We start from the raw sequence: 21,303 nt of genomic DNA on the forward strand, positions 1-21,303 counted from the left end.
ATGGTTGCTGAAATCAGTTCAGTTCAGTCACTCAGTCGTGTCCAACTCTTCGAGACCCCATGGACTACAGCAGGCCAGGCCTCCCTGTCCATCACCAACTCCTGGAGCCAGCTCACACTCATGTTCATCGAGTCAGTGATGCCATCAAACCATCTCATCCTCTGTTGTCCCCTTCTCCTCTTGCCTTCAATCTTTCCCAGCATCAGGGTATTTTCCAATGAGTCAGCTCTTCGAATCTGGTGGCCAAAGTGTTGGAGTTTCAGCTTCAGCATCAGTCCTTCCAATGAATATTTAGGACTGATTTCCTTTACCATTGACTGATTTGATCTCCTTGCAGTCCAAGGGAGACTCTCAAGAGTCTTCTCCAACACCACATTTCAAAAGCATCAATTCTTTGGTGCTCAGCTTTCTTTATAGTCCAACTCTCATATCCATACATGACTACTGGAAAAATCATAGCTTTGACTAGATGGACCTTTGTTGGCAAAGTAATGTCTCTGCTTTTTAATATGCTGTCTAGGTTGGTCATAGGTTTTCCTCCAAGGAGCAAGCAGTCACCATCTGAAGTGATTTTGGAGCCCATGAAAATACAGTATGTCACTGTTTCCATTGTTTCCCCATCTATTTGCCATGAAGTGATGGGACAGGATTCCATGATCTTTTTTTGAATGTTGAGTTTTAAGCCAACTTTTTTCACTCTCCTCTTTCAACATCATCAAGAGGCTCTTTAGTTCCTCTTCACTTTCTACTATAAGGGTGGTGTCATCTGCAAGTCTGAGGTTATTGATATTTCTCCTGACAATCTTGATTCTAGCTTGTGCTTCATCCAGCCCAGTGTTTCTCATGATGTACTCTGCATATAAGTTAAATAAGCAGGGTGACAATATACAGCCTTGATGTACTCCTTTTCCTATTTGGAACCAGTCTGTTGTTCCATGTCCAGCTCTGACTGTTGCTTCTTGACCTACACACAGATTTCTCAGGAGGCAGGTCAGGTGGTCTGGTATTCCCACCTCTTGAAGAATTTTCCACAGTTTATTGTATCCACACAGTCAAAGACTTTGGCAGAGTCAATAAAGCAGAAGTAGATGTTTTTCAGGAGAAAGCAATGGCAACCCACTCCAGTACTCTTGCCTGGAAAATCCCATGAATGGAGGTGCCTGGTAGGCTACAGTCCATGGGGTCACGAAGTCGGACATGGCTCAGCGACTTCACTTTCACTTTTCACTGTCATGCATTGGAGAAGGAAATGGCAACCCACTCCAGTGTTCTTCTTGCCCGGAGAATCCCAGGGACGGGGGAGCCTGGTGGGCTGCCGTCTACGGGGTCGCACAGAGTTGGACACGACTGACATGACTTAGCAGCAGCAGATGTTTTTGTGGAACTCTCTTGCTTTTTCTATGATCCAATGGATGTTGGCAATTGGATCTCTGGTTTCTCTGCCTTTTCTAAATCCAGCTTGAACATCTGGAGGTTCATGTACTGTTGAAGCCTCGCTTGGAGAATTTTGAGCATTACTTTGTTAGCATGTGAGATGAGTGTAATTGTGTGGTAGTTTGAACATTCTTTGGCATTGCCTTTCTTTGGGATTGGAATGAAAACTGACCTTTTCTAGTCCTGTGGCCACTGCTGAGTTTTCCAAATTTGCTGGCATATTGAGTATAGTACTTTCACAGCATCATCTTTTAGGATTTGAAATAGCTCAACTGGAACTCCATCACCTCCACTAGCTTTGTTTGTGGTGATGCTTCCTAAGGCCCACTTGACTTCCCATTCCAGGATGTCGATCTCTAGGTGAGTGATCGTGGTTATCTGGGTCAGGAAGATCTTTTTTGCATAGTTCTGATTATTCTTGCCACCTCTTCTTAATATCTTCTGCTTCTGTTAGGTCCATGCCATTTCTGTCCTTTATTGTGCCCATCTTTGCATGAAATGTTCCTTTGGTATGTCTAATTTTCTTGAAGAGATCTCTAGTCTTTCCCATTCTATTGTTTCCTCTATTTCTTTGCATTGATGGCTGAGGAAGGCTTTCTTGTCTCTCCTTGCTATTCTTTGGAACTCTGCATTCAAATATATATCTTTTATATAAAAGGTATATCTTTCCTCATCTCCTTTGCCTTTAGTTTCTCTTCTTTTCTCAGCTATTTGTAAGGCCTCCTCAGACAACCATTTTGCATTATTGCATTTCTTTTTCTTGGTGATGGTCTTGATCACCACCTCCTGTACAATGTTGCACTCCTCCATCCATAGTTCTTCAGGCACTCTTGTCTATCAAATCTAATCCCTTAAATATTTGTCACTTCCACTGTATAATCATAAGGGATTTGATTTAGGTCATACCAAATGGTCTAGTGGTTTTCCCTACTTTCTTCGATTTAAATCTGAATTTTGCTATAAGAAGCTCATGATCTGAGCCACAACACCTGGTTTAACTAAACTCCTTCAGCTTCTGGAGCTGGTTCTTTCATAGGAAGACCCTGGGATCAGGGAAGGGAGGGGCTCAGGAGCTGTTATGTAAATGAGGATACAGTGCCTGGCAAATCACCTTTGTTGTTATGACTGTCCCAGGTACTCAAGTGTGGGAAAGAAAGAAGATGCGAAAAGTGGCTCTTGTTGGCCCACTAGCAAGTGTGTGCTGTGCATGTGCTAAGCCGCTTCAGGCATGTCTGACTCTTTGCCACCCTATGGACTGTAGCCTTCCAGGCTCCCCTGTCCATGGGATTCTCCAGGCAGGAATATTGGAGTGGGTTACCATGCCCTCCTCCAGGGGATCATCCTGACCCAGCCATCGAACCTGAGTCTCTTATATCTCTTGCATCGGCAGCCAGGTTCTTTACTACTAGTGCCAGCGGGGAAAGCTTTCACATCTACTCTGTCAGGTGTGTTCATTACCTCACCTTGTAGGTGAGGGCCTGAATCTCACAGAAGCTCTGTGATGTGCTCAAGGTAGATGGGGAGTGGATCATAAACCTCAGACAGTGGGGTTTGCCTTTGTAAAGGACCCTTGGACATAAGGTCTTAAGAGAATTCCTGGCGGCGCTGGGAAAGGAACTTTAGTCCTTGGCTCCTAGTTGAAATCCTGGGTTCAGCAGAATGTTTCTCAGGTGCCGTTTCTAGTCCCAGACTTGAGTATATTGGCCCCATGGAACATGGGAACTGCATTTGAGTTTTGTCCAGGACTCTGGCCTGTGATACCCGGGCTGTGTGGTCACAGGGACCCCTTTGTCCTCTTTACCAGCTTCAGGATGATGGGCTCTAGGTTGGAGAGGCTGTGCTATTGCATGCTGCGGTTCTTGTCCTGGGGGCCTTTTCTCATCGCCTTGCATGAGGACAGGGCTGGGGCGAGACCCCGAGACACCCTGAGAGATTCAGTCTCCACATACCACATTCCAACAAAAATAGTCTAAACTTGATAACTTGCCTCCCATCCATGTGTGTTGAACTCAAGTATCTTTTCCTAAAATTCTGCTTGTAAAATGCAAGAAAGTTGAACTTTTCTCCTTGGCTGCAAGTGGGGCAGGAGGGGGAGGGTGCTTTGCAGCAGGCTTAAGCCACTTCTTGTTCTGCCTCCTTATACATAGTGGGTGCTCAGCCCCCATCTTCTGAATTGAATGATGTATGCTCACTTCCCAAAGAGATCTAAGTCTAAGCTGTAATGTGTGAGGTGTGGGCAGAGAGTCTGTGCCAGCCTAGCTGAGGCACACATGTGCACACACACACCTACACACACATGCATGGGGAGGAGGCATAGGAGGACAGTGTGTGTGGACTCATCCACCCTCCTTGTTCCAGCTTAAAGGGACAGCAAAATTAAAACGTGTTGTTCCCTTTCCTAATTAATATCTGAGTTCAAGGGTCTTCCTTGGAGGTCCAATGGTTAAGACTTTGCCTTCCAGTGCAGCAGGTGAGGGTTCAATCCCCAGTCAGAGAACTAAGATCCCACATGCCTTGCCACCAAAAAACCAAAACATAAATCAGAAACAGTATTGTAGCAAATTCAATAAAGACTTAAAAAAGAAATCCAAGTTTGGGATCCCCACACTTACCCAGGTTCGAACTGATCCCTGATGTTGACTGTCCTTTAAAGACAAGTTTCTCACAGAAGGATCAACTGTTAGCCCTGAACTGAATGGCTAGAATGCTGGCCCTGGAACCCACAGCATCACAGAAGATGCAGTTCCATAAAGGGATTTTAGAGTTTCCTGATGCAGCCCCAGGCAGATGCATGGGATGGGTATGCTTTCCTACTTAAAACCAGCTCTGCTTAAAAAATAACATTGGAGGCAAAAATACACTTAATGAAGGTGTGACACACCGCCAAACCACAGCCAGTGGGGTTTGAGTTTGAGAGGGAGTGTATAATTGTGTGTGTTTTAGGCATTAAGATAATGTGCCCTCACTTGGAAAAATCTGAGGGGAGTAGAGAGCAACCTGTAAAAATATGAGTCCATGCTGGTCGGGAGTTTACCTCCACGCTCGCTAGCTAAGCTGTAGGATAGCTAGTGTTTATGTACGCTCACTATTTTCCTTCATTCCATCAAATATTTTTGGGAAGACTGCTTTGTGTCAGGCAGTATCCTGGACACTTGGTGACATACCTGTTAATTAGACAGATGAGTTCTGATCTGTGTATTCAAGTCAGTGGGAACAGCACTTGTCTTTTCTGGCTCTTGAATTAAACTACCTGCTACCCAAGGGCAGGAGGCCAGGCTCTCCTGGAGGCATTGCTTCCACCCATCACCCTGAACAAGGGTGCCTACGATGGAAGCTGAGGCCTGGGCCCCAGCTGGCTGACAATGCACACACTTTCCATCTTTCACCTCCTCTCCTTGGCTCCTCTCCTGGGCCTCCTGGGCGGCCTTGGCAGGAAGGGGCCCTGACAGTTTAGCTGTCGATTGAAACTGACAAGGGCTCGAGGTGTTTTCCTCCCACAGTCATTTGCATCGAGTTAGGGGATTCCCAGAGACCAGGGGATGCGTCTTTATTGGTGAATTAGAAGGTCAGAGCTGGAAGAGGTGCAGAGGCAAACAGGCTCCAACTGGAGGGATGACAGCTCTGTGGCAGAGTTTAAAGGAGGGTCCCAAGGCAGAAAAGAACTCAGAAAGCCATTCTGCCAGGATGTCTGCCATGGATGCAAAGAGGGGTGTTTGAGTCTTGTGTTCAAACCCAAGACCACGCCAATCCCTTCCTCTTACAGACGAGGAAGCTGAGACCGGGGGTGTAAGTGACATACACGCTAGAGCAGGTCCATCGATAGACTCAAACTCTCCACCCTTCCCGACCCCTCCCCCCACCCAGCACTCCAGTCAGTTCTGCCACTTAACCAGGTTTTAAGCCCTTCATAGAAAAGTCCTCCCCAAGTCACAACCATTCCTTTCATCTGTGGGTGAGGCTGGTCCAGATCAGGAGTTGAGTATCATAATGCATGCTGCTCCTATGTTCCTTTTGATCCCTGACATTTCCTAGTAATTGTTTGGGGGCAGTAAAATACAGTGCAACGGAAGCTGAATCCATACCAGGAACTACAGGATTGTGGGGCAGGATGCCTGGATTTCAGCAACTGGCACCTCAAACCAATCTTCACGTAAATCCTTCCACGCATTCCGTACAGATTGGCTTTCTGACATCCCCTAATCCAGTGGCCAAGCGAGCATGGGGCTGAAAGCATGCAGTGTAAGTCAGGATTCTACATTTTAGTTATGAGACCATGGGCACATCATTTAATCTTTCTGGGCCTCAATTGCCTGACTATTTATTCAATTCATCACCAAACATTTATTGAGTACTTTTAGTGGGCTCAAGCACAGGTGTTGGGGTGAGAAAAATATGACAAGGGGTTTAAAATCTACTATAATGAATTAATTATTAATGTTGATGTGAAAGTAATTGTTGAAATTTGTTGCCTGATATTGGGATACTTTCTTGAATAAATGTGATTATGTTATACATCATTTTAATGCACATTTCTCTCTTCAGGTTTTTTTTTTTTTTTTTTTGCTAATGACATTGTTTGCTGTTTATATTTATTTTAACTAGGGAAATGATATTAGACAAAAAGCAAATTTGAGCAATTTTTAAATTTGAGTTCAAAATGTTTCATAAAGCAGCAGAGACAACTTACAACATCAACAATGCATTTGGCTCAGGAACTGGAATGAATGTACAGTGCAGTAGTGGTTCAAGAAGTTTTGCAAAGGAGACAAGAGTCGTGAAGACGAGGAGCGCAGTGGCTGGCCATCAGAAGGTGACAACATCAGCCATTCTCTGGTTGTTCGGCATTTGAAGCAGATTCAGTTCAGTTCACTCAGTCGTGTCCGACTTTTGCAGCCTCATGGGCTGCAGCACGCCAGGCCTCCCTGTCCAAATTAGAAAGGCGAAAAAGCTTGATGAGTGGGAGACTCATGAGCTGACCACAAATCCCAAAAAAAAATCATCATTTTGAAGTGTCATCTTCTCTTATTCTACACAACAACAAACCATTTCTTGATGGATTGTGACGTGAGGCAAAAAGTGGATTTTATATGACAACTGGCAATGATCAGCTCAGTAGCTGGACCAAGAAGCAGCTCCAAAGCACTTTCCAAAGCCAAACTTGCACTGAAAAAAGGTCATGGTCACTGTACGGTGGTCTGCTGCTGGTCTGATCAACTACAGCTTTCTGAATCCCAGTGAAACCACTACTTCTGAGAAGTATGCTCAGCAGATCAATGAGATGTACCAAAAACTGCAATGCCTGAAGCCAGCATGGGTCAACAAAAATGATCCAATCCTTCTCCACAACAACATCCAATGGCATGTCACACAACCAACGCTTCAAAGTTGAATGAATTGGGCTATGAAGTTTTGCCTCATCCACCATATTCACCTGACCTCTTGCCAACCGACTACCACTTCTTCAAGTATTTCGATAACTTTTTTCAGGGAAAATGCTTCTGCAACCAGCGGGAGGCAGAAAATGCTTTGCAAGAGCTCATTGAATTCCGAAGCAGGGATTTTTTTTTTTTTTTTTAGGGATTTTTGTACTACAGGAATAAATCAACTTATTTCTCATTGGCAAAAATGTGTTGATTGTAATGGTTCATAAAGATGTGTCTGACCCATAATGACTTAAAATCCATGGTTCAAAACCACAATAACTTGTTCACAATATTTTAACAATAACCTTTAATAAGTAAACAGATAACTGCACGAATAAGTCCTAAGTATGAGTATAGAGGTCTGAACAGGATAGAGGAAAAGGCTTCATGAAGTGGGTGCTGCTCCAGCCTAGACTCGGATGGAAGGAGTGTTCAACTAGTTGAAAGGGTGGGATGTGGAGATGGGAGGGATGGCAAGGACACCAAAGTCAAGGAGTGGTGTGAGCGAAGATGCTGTGGTGTAAAAGGACCAGGGGTATTTGTGATGTGCCTGGAGAAAGGATGTGATGTCGGCGAAGCAAGAGAGATGAGGCTGCAGACAGACTGGCCCCATCACTCAGCACCTTCACTCCATATGAAGGACTATGGACTCTGTGCTCTAGAGGTATGCTGTCCAACAGGGGAGCCACTAGCCACACGTGGCTACTGAGCACTTGAAACGTGGCCAGTCCAAATTGAGATGCAAGCATAAAGCCCCCAGCAGATTTCAAAGACTGCACAAAAAAAGAATATAGAGATGATTTTTACGGTGTTTACATGTTAAAATGATATACAGGATATGTTGGGTTGTGTGCATGCTACATCACTTCAGTCATGTTAAAGTCTTTGCCATCCCATGGACTGTAGCCCACAGTGGCTCCTCTGTCCATGGGATTTCCCAGGCAAGAATACTGGAGAGGATTGTCATTTCCTCCCCCAAGGGATCTTCCCAATCCAGGGATCGAAACCCCGTCTTCTGTGTCTCCTGCATTTCAGGCAGATTCTTTACCACTGAGCCCTATGTTGGGTTACATCAAATATATTAACTTCACCTGTTTCTTTTTCCTTTTTAAAAATAACATAGCCTCAATAACATTTACAATTACATAGGTCACTCGCATATATTTCTATTGGACAGCACTGCTGTAGACAATTGAAAGCATTCTTTATAAATTATAGAAAGCATTTTTTACAAAGCAGGGAAATGTAGATTCAATTTACACTTCTAGAATGCTCACTCTGGCTGCAAGTAGAGAAGGAAGACAATTAGAAAATTATTGTAATAATTGGTGGTGAGCAGTGATAGGGGCCTGAATTAAGATGGAGGCTGGGTGATGGAAGGCAGATCCTGTAGGGTTTGGTGGCAGATTGGATATAGGGGTGACAGAGGGGAGGAGTTTCCAGGTTACTGGGTGATTGGAGACAATGGTGGATGCCCCTGAGGATGGAGGGCTGAGAAGCAGGTTCATGGAGGAAGCTGAAGAGCTCATTTCTGAACATGAACTTGAGATGACTGTGGGCCTCTAATTCCAGGTGATAGTTTGAGATTTGAGCTCAGGAGAGGGGTTCAGGTTGGATATTTGGATTTTGGGGCCAGTTTTTAAAGATCAGGCAAGACTCAATCAATAAGATCACCCAGGGTTGTTGTTTATTGCTTAGTCGCTAAGTCACGTCCCTCTCTTTGAGACCCCATGGACTGCACAACACCAGGCTCTCCTGTCCTCCACTTCCCAGAGTTTGCTCAAACTCATGTCCATTGAGTCAGCGATGCTATCTACCATCTCATCCTTTCCTGTCCCCTTCTCCTTTTGCCTTCAGTCTTTCCCAGAATCAGGGTCTTTTCCAACATCAGGGTTATACAGGGAGAGAATGTAAAAGAAAAGAAGCAAGCACCTGGCCTGGGGAACACCAACACCTGTGGGAGGGCAGGGGGAAAAGGTCTAAAGGTGTACCCTCATGCTGCATGCCAGTAACACCACCCTGTGATTCCTCTGCCCTGTGCTGAGAGATCTTTCATTTTTCATTTATTGACTTCAGAAGAAAGCTAAAAAAGTCACAGCAAAAGCTGAAGCTCTCTTGAGTGGAGCTATTGATGACTAAGTGAGATGACAAGAAAAATTCTGCCCCAGATTCAATCTCACTTTATAAAGCTGTTATGATGAGGATAAGCTGATACCATAGCTTTTCAGGGGGCGATTTGGTAATGACTCCATAAGTAGCCATTCTCTTTCTAGGGACTTACTGTAAGAAAATAATCAGAGACACACAAATCCATATGTACAAAAGTATTTAAAGCATCACTTTTTATAATGCTGAATAAAATTGGGAGCCACTTAAATGTCCACTTGTGGAAAATTGGCTTCATGCATTATGATAGACCCATGTGACAGACTGCTCCACACACTTTCAACATAGTGGAGTAACATAAAAAGATGTTCATGATATTTTTAGTGAAAAATCAGGGGATTGCAGTGTGATTATCTCTAGTCTGTGGTTATTGTTTGTCCTCATCATGGTTCAGAACAAGGACTGTCCAGCAGGTATCTTGGCTTGTCTGAGCAAGGCCAGTCTGTGAATGTCATCTCATCATGTCTGTGCCCTCTTCTGGAAAGGGGAGGGTAACAACACCAACAACGGGCAGCTGCAGAAACTAAATGAGTTAATCTCGTTCATGTAAAGCACTGAGGGCAAGGCCCAGCACTTGTGAAACTTCAGCATGTCTTAGCCTTTATTATTACTTTTAAAGATATCTTTATTGAGCTGTCATTCACTTATCATACAATTCACCCACTTAAAAATGAACAAGCCGGTGGGGTTTAATATATTCAAAGAGCTGTGCAACTATTACCGTAACCAACTTTAGAATATTTTCATTCCCCCAGAAAGAAACTCTGTACCCCTTGGAAGACACTCCCACCCCACCCTCCACCAAGCCCCCAGAAACCTGTGATCTACCTCTGCCACTATAGACTGGCCTATTCTGGGCAGTTCAGAGAAATGGATCCTATAGCATGCGGTCTTTAAACCAGCAACAGCAGCCTAACTCATGTCTTGAAGCTGGTGTCCCTCCCTTTGGTCAGACTGAATTGCTTGGGAGAGGGACAGCTTTTCCCATTTTATTCCTTCAATGTCTGAGTCAACCCCAGGAGGTTTGTTTCCAGAGGCTGGGGTCTATCTAAGGGACAGAGTATTCTAGACATGCGTGTTGTTTTGAGAAATGAGGACTCTGTTTTTCTTTTAACATGGCCCATGTCTGACTACACAGACACACTAACAGACCACCCTACCCACTGCCCCAAGCATCAGTCACTCTCTCAGACCTGAGCAGACAGTCCAAACCACCCCTGCTTCATTCCCTCCAGGATCCACATTCCCTACCCTGGAGAAACCTAGCTGTGCTTTCACCCTACACATGGCTGTCTTTCTTTAAAATCTTTGTTTAAATTGAGGTATAACTTTGATATAGTATCTTCCACTCACTTATAGTGTAAAAATAGCTTGCCAATATATTAAGAGGTAATTTAAGGGCATACAATCTCGCTGCCCTTCTGGAACTATATTTTTATTTCAGCACACCACTCCTTGGTGGTTGTTCATATGCACGTGTGCTTTTAAAAATAAGTGCAATTATATGAACCAACAATTGCTGCTTTAGGGCCACATTGTAAACTGAACTCTGGACCGAGGGAAATCCTGGGCCTGAGCCAAGGCCACATTTGTGACTCTTATTATCCCAGAAAGTAGGAAAGAGAAAACACAGTGACCTCTACAAATATACACTCATACACGGTACAAAGACAAAGACACAGAAACAGATGAACCCAGGAAGAAAACTCACAAAACACATACCCATTGCACTTCAACATATGGGGCTGGGCTCTGTGAAATAATGTGATCTGAACAAGACAGATCTCAGAGGCATGGGCAGACAGAGACATTTAGCGTACACACACTTGAATCTCAACCACACCTGTGTATACACAGAGTGAGCAACACACCAGGACCCACACAGGTGGTTTAATCAGGTACACACACACTCACACACACTCACACACACAGCTGTGCACCTCCCAGGGTCCTGTCCTGGCCCCTGACTCCCAGGCCTGCAATGTCTGAACACTGGGAAGGCACTTCTTCAGGAAAACTCAAAATAGCTCTGCGAACCCTGCCCTGGGCTCCAGCTCCCTGCCCACAGGCCCATCCTGTCCTCCCTCGAAGCCCTGTCCCTGTGCCTCAGTCTGCACCCAGCGGCGGGTAGCAATGCCTACCCCCGAGTCCAGTCCCCCACCCCAAATCTCCTCCTGCCAGACCTGGCCTCTCACCTTATCTTCCTTGGACAGTATCTACACCCAACTCCTTCTGTTCCAGCTCCCTTCTCCCAGGGACTGTCTGTAATCAGCCCTAGGAACCTTACTCTGGAATGTCTGGCGACAGAGGGTCCATGCTGGGCTGGCAGTCAGGGGTCAGCCATCCAGTTTGGACAGTGGCAGCTTAAATTCTTCAGTCTGTGGTCCCTCCTCGGCAACAGTAGGAACCATTTTTGGGGGACCGAGAATTTCAATCCTACCCTTGAATTCTCTGCCCAGAGCCTGGCCTGGAGCAGACCTGCAAAGGGTATTGGTCCCCGCACCCTCAGTTCCCTGAGCTATCAGGTCGGGGCAGCCTCCAAGGCTGCGGGCTCCTAGGGGTGGCCCTGAGGTAGGCATTTTAAATAATTTTGACTGGGTTTTTCAAATATGAGAGATCACCATCATTGGTTGGAAGGTGCTAGAAAGCAAAGGCTCTGTCTTCGTTTATTTTGTTGTTGTTTCGATGTTTTGCCTTTTTACTGATTGACTGACTGGATGTGCCATGTAAGATCTTAGCTCCCTGACCAGGGATAGAACCGGCGCCCTCTGCATTGTGGAGTCCTAACCACTGGACCACCAAGGAAGTCCCAAAGACTGACTTTTGAGCCAACTACAGAATAGTGAGGCTACTGACTACCGTGTGCTGAGTGCATTGTACTACTGCAGCTTAAGTGCAGAGAGTGAGGTTAACAGATTCCTCAGTACCACACAGTACTTCATCATTACAGACCCATGGATTTATTTATTTTCCCCCTCTAGTCTCCTCTCCAGTTCCCATATGCTTACCCTCAAACACATATCCTATTGCATTCAATGTGTATTTTTTCTATTTTTTATTGTAGTAAAATATAGGTAACAAAATTTATCATGTTAACCATTTTTAAGTGTACAGTTCTGTGGCAAGGATGTACAATCATCATTACCATCCATCTCCAAAATTTTTTCATCTCCCCATCTCAAATTCTGTACCCATTAATACCTTTCCTCCCCCCAGCCCCTGGCAACCACCATTCTACTTTTTGTCTCAAAGAGTTTGACAGTTCTACATACTTAGTGTAAATGGAATCATATGCTGTTTGTCCTTTTGTGACTGGCTTATTTCGCTTAGCACAGGGTCTTCAAGGTTCATGCTCATTGTGGCATTTGACAGGATTTCTTTCCTTTTTAAGGCTGAATAATATTCTATTGTATGTATAGACTATATTTTGTTAATGCATTCATCCATCAATGGACACTAAAGTTACATCCACCTCTTGACTATCAAATAATGCTGCTATGGACATGGCTGTACAAATATCTGTGGAATCTTTGCTTTCACTTCTTTTGGGGTATACACCCAGAAGTGAAATCACTGGATGAAGTGGTAATTCCATCTTTACTTTTGTGAGGAACCAGCATACCATTTTCCACAATACTGTATCCATTTTACCTTGCCACTAGCATTGCTCAAGTGTCCTAATTTCTCCATATCCTCACAGGCACTTACTATTTTCTCCCTTTTTAAGAGTAGCCATCCTAAAGGGTGTGAAGTGATTCAATGTGTATCTTTTTGTTTGTATGACTTCTTTCAAAATGTATACAGTTGTTTTGTCCCTATGCAACTTTTTACACAAGTAACATAGCATTATTTCTTTCATTTTCTGTGTGGCTATCTTCACCTGGAACTGTTTTTAAGACACAGCCATTTGTCTCCTTTACGCAGAGCTCATTGCTTCTAATTTGTGCATAGTACTCCACGCTGAGCACCGACTATATCCAAGTGTATTGAAAATGTCCTGAGTGCTTGTAGAAAGCTCTCTGCATGTGTTATTTGACTCCTTACAGCAATCTTAAGAGGTAGATTATTATTATTCCCACTCTATAAGGAAACTGATACACAGAGTTGAGGGACTCACCCGAAGTCACACAGCTGGAAACAGGAGACTAGACATTTTAACACAGGTCCATTTGGTACCACAAAGAGGACTCACGTGTGTTAAGTGCTAAAGCAAGAGGGCTAACTGCAGACAGAGGCTCCCACTCAGGTGAGGGCATTCTGCTGAAAGTTCTAGTCCTCACTACATCCTGACTCATCTCCAGGTTGTGAATCACCTCCCTTCACCAGATGTCACTTTATGTCTGTGTAAAATGAAGACAGGAACAACTTTCTTGCTCTTTGGAGATTCACCACTTATTGATTAAACACCCTTTAGCTAACAGAAAAACCATCAGAACTGAAGGCAGGTGTTTGTCTCTTTCCAGTGCTCCACCTGGGAGCCATGCCAGACACATGAAAACCTTTTGTCGAATCTGCCTGTGAGGCTCCTCCCCTGTAGGCTAACTATTCCCAGAAAAACAGAGGCGCTGCCTCCGGCCCCATCCCACCTCTCTTGAACTTTGTGCTTACCCCGATGAAAAATTAACCGGCTGATGTTTCCTTTCCAAGGACAACCTCTGCAGAAGCCGGCCTGGCTGGGCCCCAGGAGCACCGACACTAGAACAGAGCTCCTCTCCATCCACAGCCGCCCACCCACTCACCTGCCAAAGGCCAGGGTGTGTGGGGGGTTCTCGGGCACCCAGAGAAATCTGCTCCTCAGCCCTCCTCACTGTTTCATGAAACTGGACTGATTTCTTTAACTCTTCTGGGGGAGAAACTGAGGCCAGGGGAGAAAGAAACGCCCAGACGAGGCACTTGTTGGCCTCACACGGGGAGCCAGCCCTGTTTTCTGCATGCACCAGCTGTCCCACTGAGACCAGAAAAAGAGGGAATTGAAGGACAGCATGCTTCAGCCACGCTGACTGCTGACCAGTCACTGCCTCCTTCAGGAGAATGAGAAGGCTGACCAGGGGGCCCTTCACATGTCATGATTCAGAGGCTCGGGGACATGCCAGGTCCTTCCACTACCTGCAGCCCTCAGATCTCTCTTAGGCGCCTCACCTTCATCGTGCACATTGCACCTCACCACACATGGCCTCAGCACTGAAGGAGGACCGTTGTCATGCTTTTTCTAGATTCATAATAAGAACTGTGAGGTTCATTCTTACAGCTGAGAGAATAGATGCTCGCCGGGGTGAAGGGGTAGAGAGAGCCAAGATTAAAAGCCAGTTCAGTCATTGATGAAACTTGAGGCCTTTTTGCTGGATGCCTCTCAACAGTGGGACCTGCCTGAAGGCGATGTTCAGGTTAATGTGAACGTTTCACACAAGGGCCCGTTTCTCACAGGCACACACCTCCCTTGATGCTTCTTTAGGTTGAGAGGCTAGGGCCCTTAGTCTTTCATTTCAGGATTTTCAGAAATGAGTAGGACGGCACACGGAGGTGCTCTATAGATGTGCATGTCTAACTGAACCCTGCTCCCCACTTTGCACCTTTCTCCATGGCACTAACAGCGGCCCCAAGGTATGGCTCCATTCCTTTAGAGTATTGACTGTTGGCTAAGCTTTTCACATCGGACTCCCACAACCACCCTAAGAGATTGAGAGGAAAGCTATCTCTAGCCCGTTTTCCAGGTGAGCAAACATTTCTTCTAGTATCACAATAGTGCACCTGTGTAAAGAACTTTGCTTTTGCAGAGCTCCATCTGTGATGTCACCTTCGCCCTCTACAACTCTAGAAGGCAGCTAGCTGGGTGCCGTGTGGGCTGAGGCATCAAAAATCACTGGTTTCTATCCTAACTTTGCAGCTTAGAGCTCTCGAGTATTATAACCTCTGTGCCTCAGGTACTTCAGCTGTAAATGGGCGAGCAGGGACATCTACTTCAAGAGTCGCTGTGAAGAGAACTCAAAGGGCATCACTTGGGCTACCTGGAATGAAGAACGCCATCAATAAAAGTCTATTGCCTTCCTCCCTTCTCTTTTTCGATGAGAGCTGGAGGAAGGAAATGAAACCAGATTATAATGGCTGCTGGTTAGTTCCGAGGACCGTCCAGGAGTGGGGAGCAGGTCATTAAGCCCCATTTGGGGTTAAGAGGTTTCTCCTTTGAGGTCCAAGCAGGCAAGAAATTAGAAGGAGGGGAGCCCAGAGCTCGGCCCCAGCAGCTGACAGGCCTGGCAGAGCTCCTTCTCTCCTTCCAGGCAGGGGACCCCTGCAGCTTCTGGGCTGACTTTGTGGATTAGGCCACACCTCACAGGGCTCTGTAACGCCCCACCCGCTAGAGGGTTTTCGGATCACTTCTTTCTCACCATGGGAGTTTCCTGCTGTTAAAAACAAACAAAGGCTAAGAGGTCTGATAGGGGAGGGGCTGCAGGAGAAAGGCCCTGGGGGCCTGGGGTGACTCCAGACAGCCACTGAGTGAGGGGGGTCTGTGGGTGGACACCCCGGAACTGTGTTGGTGGAGAGAAAAGCCCCAGAGCGCCCCCCTATCCTGGCGTTTCTCTGCTTCCCACTGAAGCTAATTTGGAATATATAAGGTCCCCGAAGACTGCCCTTTTGCTCCACTTCTTGCGAGTTCACAGCTTTAAAAAACAAAACTCTCTCTCCTATTTACTGGGTGTTGAATTTCGGATACTTTGGTTCCCATAGGATTCCAGCACCCTGTAATGAAACTTTTCCTCTACAGATACGTTCTAAGGCTCCCCCATTCATTTCTTCCTGAGCTTAACAATGCCTTTGAGGCCCATTTTCTGCGGGGCACTTGATTTCCAAGGCCCAAGGGACCCCTGACTCCAGCTATTATCCAGGGAGTCACGGGGGTCCCCAAATCGGCACTTCTGAGAGCCTCTCCCTAATCCTTGTTTCACCCAGACCTGGGGCTCTAAAGTGGAACGGTTTCACTGGTGCGAGAATAAAATCGGCCCCCCGAGTCCCCGGCGCCGCCACAGCCCCTGACGGATCGGCGCGCCAGCGTCCCGGTGCGCGCCCCGACTTCCTGGGCCTCAGCCTCCCGCGCGTCGTCCTCCCTCGAACCGGGGTCCTCTTAGGAATGCACCGCCTGCCCGTGGCCAGACCGCTCTCGTTGGTTCGTGCGAGTCTAACCCTCGGGCCCGCCACTGCAAATGAGTTTCCTGAATGTGGGTTCCGAGAGCGGGCGCCACGACCCGAGCCCGGCCCTCCCGCCAGGGGCCCCTCTCGCCGCTCCTTTCCCACGACTTCCTCCCGGCGCCCGCTGGACTTCAGGTCGGGGCCGCGCGGAGTCCTGCGCGCTCCAGCCCAGGCGGCCGCTGTCCCAGGTCGCCCACGTGGGCGTGCTCCGCGCCGGGCGGGGGGAAGGCCAGGAGCCCTCCCGGAGGCGGTAGAGGGGGGAGCCGGCAAGGCGCCCGCAGGAGGAGGCGGCAGGGCGCGGGGGAGGAGGCGGGGAGCCCCAGCGGCAAGGGGGCGGTGACAGAGCTTGGAAAGGAGGCTGCACGCGGATTTGCATGAAACACAGACTGGGAGCGGGCGGGAGCAGGAGAGCGGCGTACGCCCCGGGCCGGCCCAGCTAGCGAGCGAGCCGGGAAGGAGGAGGGCAGCGGGGAGGCGAGGCTGCCGAGGCGGAGGGATCTGCGCATCAAAGCGAGCGAGGCGAGCAAAGTTTGGCTAGGGGTTGGACTTTCCTTCCTGGAGGCGGCACCCAAACAGCCACCCCGTGCGGAAACCCAAACTTTCTTCTGCCACTCCGGTCCCCTCGGCCGCCGCCTCCGCCCCGCGTCCCGGGCCTTCCCGATCCCGCTTCGCTACCGCCTGCCCGCCGCCCCGCCGTCCTTCTCCCCGCCGTGGGAGACGCCCGGGGCGCAGGGCCGCGCGCCGAGCCCCGCCGGCTGCAGCGCCGCGGCCGGGTCCGGAGAACCAGCAAGTTCGCCGAGAGTTGAAGCGAAGTTTGGGCGGCCGCGGCCGGCCCGGGCTGAGCTCCCCGCTGCGCCCCCGGCGTCCCGCCGCGCCCAGCCCCGCCGGGGGCGCTCCTCGCAGCTCGCGCGCCCTCCCCAACCATGTCGTCCATCCTGCCTTTCACTCCCCCGATCGTGAAGCGCCTGCTGGGCTGGAAAAAGGGCGAGCAGAACGGGCAGGAGGAGAAGTGGTGCGAGAAGGCAGTCAAGAGTTTGGTCAAGAAGCTTAAGAAGACGGGGCAGCTGGACGAGCTGGAGAAAGCCATCACCACGCAGAACGTCAACACCAAGTGCATCACCATCCCCAGGTGGGGGCTGGAGGGACCGTTGGGCGCGCCCGCCCAGCCCCAGAGCGTGGCGGGGTCGGCCTGGTGGGATTGGAGCAGGAGGGATCGTGTGTGTGTGTACACGAGGGGTGGGAACGCAGGCAGGAAGCGGGTGAGGGGGGACCCCAAACAAAACCTTTTCTAGATTTGCAAAGATTCGGAGCCCGGGACTTCCACGCGGCACTCGCTCTCGCAGACCTCGCATTGGCTTTTCACCTCCGGGAAAGGGGGTGCTGCAGGATCGCCACCCCCCCTCCACCCCGGGGAGCTGCGGGATAGAACTTGAGGCCCGCTTTGTTCAGCTCCGCGGGCCCGAGCCCCTCCTCCGCCGCCGCCTCCCGCCCCCGCGGCCCGCGCTCGTGGAGGTGGTGGTGTCTCTCCCATTCTTTTCTTCATTCCTGTCCCCCCACTTTCCTTCTCGACAGGAATGCAGTCCGTACAGCTGGGGCTGTGGGTGAGGAGCGGGAGCCTCGTGATTGACAGATTCCTTCTTCGTTCTCTCTTTGCCTTCGGGATTAGCATTTTTATCGAGTATTTTTAGATTCGGTTGTGCCAGTCTCCCGCCCCCTCCGCACACACGCACTTTAGTTGCAGTGCAGTGCTCTGACTTTCAAATGAGAGAGATAAGTGGCGGAGAGTGGGGTCTTCTCCCCCGCCTCCCCCGACTGTTTTTTGCCCTTCTTTCAGGCTGAGATTGCGGGTGGGCGCCGAAAGGAGGGGGCTTTGGAGCCGAGGAGATAACAAAACGCACCCCAAAGTGGGCCTCGCATCGGCCCTCGCATTCCTACGGAGCCCTCCTTCCCAAAGCGCTTTGCCATCTGTCTGGACCTCCTTTATCCTCCACTTCGTGCTAGCTAGGTCTGGCAGGAGCTCACAGATGGCTGATAGAAGGGGTCAGTGACTTCTCTCCACTCCCCACGGCCTTCTCTTAGCTTAGCTGCGCCCGGCTGGAAATTAGGATGTGGTGGTGGTGGGGGGGGGGGGCACATATCTTAGCTTTCTTAGTCTCCCTCTTAGCCCCCTTTGAACGTCTTAATTCTGTACCGAGGGAGAGTTTGTGTGTCTGTGTGTGTGAGTCGGGGTCCCCGGCTGTGGAGGAATGAGCAGAGGGTCCCCAGGGCCAGAGCCCCACATAAATTGTCCGCCTTGATGCCGGGCCAGAAGTGGACTCCGTCCTTGGCCACCTGCTCGGGGCAGCTGTACGCCGGCCGCCGGCGTGTCAGGCATGCACAAAGCAACATCTGTCCACGGAAACCCAGAGCCGGCCTCCTCTGGAAATAAACGCCACATATGGTGGGAGTGCTGACTTGAAAAATAATAATTTTTTTTTTCAAAACTGGGTGGATCCAGTCAATAAAGCGGGAAGGAAGGTGGTGTACTGTCTGGGAAGTGTGTTCTGGTGTGTGATGGGGAGCCAGAATTGACTTCAGAGGAGGTGGTGTGATGTGATGGTCAGGGAGCCCTAGGTCCTGGTCTCAGCCCTGGTTCTTCCTTCTTTATTACTTTGGGTGAGGGGTAGGGAGTTGGGTAAAGGAATGTCATACTTCTCCCTCCTGGGGAGAACCTGCCTTCTTACTTGCCTGAGGGCGCTGAGGACAGTGCTTTTTTATGTTTTGAGACAGAAAAAAAAATCAGTATCCAGTATAAAATGAACAGCTGCATGAATTGTTTCACAGTTTACAAAGGACTTTCATATGCTTTTAGGAGATGAAGAAAAAGAAACTCATGGAAAATAGATAAGGCAGTTAGGCCTAAGACTGATCCCATTTTCACAGTTGAGAAAACTTTGGGGAGAGGTGAAAAGGCTTGGCATAGCAAAACATCCCATCCTGACCAAATGTGCCCCTTCTGCTTGCATGGCTCTTCTTCACTTTGAAGGTTCTGAATACATTCTTTGCTGATGGCTAGAGTATTAGCTAGAGGGGTGGGCCCTGGCATCTTTGGTAGTAAGGTTGCCAGCGTTCTTTGGGCTGGTGGCAGCCTGGAGGAGAGGCCTGGCTCCCCCTTGCCTTGGTAGGAGTTTGCCCTCTGGGAAAGCATAGCCGTGGCCTGCCTTTTCTTCTTCCAGAGTTTTCTGCAGCCTGAAGCATATGGACACTCTGGATGTCCCTGAGAGTTCAAGTTAACTTGGCCTTCCCATAGCTCTGTGAGGACGGAGCCATCTTCTACCTGCCTGGCAAGGACCTGATGCTGAGGCAGATTTTTTTCCGTCTTTTTCAGTTAGGGAAACCCCGTTACTTGGGTGGATCCAGACAAAGTGGATTTCCATCCTTGGATTTTGTGCCCACGCCTCTGGGTCACCTTGTCTCCCTTGGCAACAGCGGCTGCTGTTTTGCTCATGGGCAGAAAACTAAAGGCCACGTCTTGGGGAGGTGGCTAGCTGGCCTCAGGCGGGTGATATCGGTGTGTCTCTGAGTCCCATAGATTGTGGGGCTGCTTGTCAAATTGTCTGCTCTCTCCCCACAGCCTTTTATAACGAGGTCTTTGGGAAACTGACAGCGGGAAATGTTTCACCTAGTTATCCCACTGTGGGTGTGCGGTGGGGCCCTGGGTGCTTAAAAGTACCCTACAAGATCTGGACTTCACAGTGTAAGGAACCCTTAGTCTAAGGAGATTTTCTCCAGCTTGTTTTGGCTAATACAAGATCATGAGCAGCAGCAGCCTGTTTACCAATTAGAGCTGTGTACCGGAGCCCCCCAGACTGCGCACTTTCTTCTCTTACTCCGGCTCTAACTTGTCTCAGTGATCAAGAGAGCTGGAGTGATACAGGCTTACTGGTTTCAAGCATGTCAAAGAGACTGGTGCCAAAGCAGTGGTCAGAGCCTGATTTAGACACACCAGTAGAGGGGCTATCAGGATTCTCTGAGGTCTGGCAGGATGGTCAGAACTTCGACCGGTTGTGTAATAGCATCCTCCGTGTTATCTACTCTCCTTGAGTACCTGAGTCCATCTGCAGGTATCTTCCTGGCCAGTTTATAAGAATGGAGTAATAGCATTTGCCAACGAGAGGCAGAGAAGGAGTGCGTGTGTTCTATCAGGGAGAAGGAGCCAGGCACACTTAAAAATGACTCTTCTGATGGACACTGATAATTTATATTTCTACCAATGGGACCCATGCCGTGGCCCACTTGTTGAGGGCTGGACCAAGCTTATGACCTTGTTTGTTTGGAAGGAAATTCAGGCTTTCTTGTGTCAAAGCACCAAGTCCTGAGAAAAGTGGGGGAATCGAACCAAACATAAGGTCTGACACATACCTTTCTGTGCATCTGTTCTTTTGGTGTGGCCCCCTCCTGCTATCTGCCTGGACTTTCCCAGGCTGGTCTCACCGTGATATTTCTTTCTCAGGCTTCGGGGGACAGACCAGGGGTGCACGAGTGGCATCTTTAACATCCTGTCCATTTCAGCATCTCCTGTCCTCTTTTCTCTCAGTTGCAGCTCAGAGCACCATCTTGTGTGGCCCACTGGAACCCAACTCACTTGCAAGCACCCATCCTCTCCTTTCTCTTGTTAGCCTCTATTAGAGGAGTTCTGCACAAAGGCAGGAAAGAGAAGGAGTCTGCCGGACACTGGGTAGTGGACTGTGGGGCTGGCTTAGAGCTATGGCTGAATCTAGGAGCCACTTGACCTTCGAACTTAGGAGCCATTTGGAACCTTCGAACTTGCTCCTTGCACCCAGGAGTTGAATGATTGGGCTCAGTACATGTTGCAGACAGCCCCTTGCTCACAGTTCCTAATCAAATGTTACAGGATGGGATTTTGTGGATTCGTTCATAGGTATTGGCCCCTCCCATGTCTGAATCTGTATTCTGGGAAGTGGGGGAGGGTGTGGAGATAAACTTGAGATGGTCCCTGCCTGTGACAAGCTTACACTTGAGTAAGGAAGACATCAACAGGACATTATTTGTGTCTATTTCTTTCTTATTCCCAGCCATCAGGAAAAATATGAGCTCT

General features: G+C 48.5%; 1 protein-coding gene across 2 annotated transcripts in view; it reads left to right on the top strand.

Moving 5' to 3' along the window:
* Nucleotides 1–16,574: 16,574 nt before the first annotated feature.
* The window catches only part of SMAD3 (SMAD family member 3), a 127,343-nt gene continuing 122,614 nt past the window's right edge, over nt 16,575–21,303 (top strand). Inside the window, exon 1 of one of the 2 annotated variants that reach the window (XM_070468696.1) lies at nt 16,575–17,334. In XM_070468696.1, the coding sequence (XP_070324797.1) occupies nt 17,129–17,334 (206 nt within the window). In that variant the 5' untranslated portion in view covers nt 16,575–17,128. The remainder of the gene's footprint in view (nt 17,335–21,303) is intronic. The other variant, XM_020904648.2, reaches the window with a different exon arrangement.

This window comes from Odocoileus virginianus, chromosome 6 (assembly GCF_023699985.2).
Source record: "Odocoileus virginianus isolate 20LAN1187 ecotype Illinois chromosome 6, Ovbor_1.2, whole genome shotgun sequence".
In the NCBI taxonomy this organism is placed as follows: domain Eukaryota; kingdom Metazoa; phylum Chordata; class Mammalia; order Artiodactyla; family Cervidae; genus Odocoileus; species Odocoileus virginianus.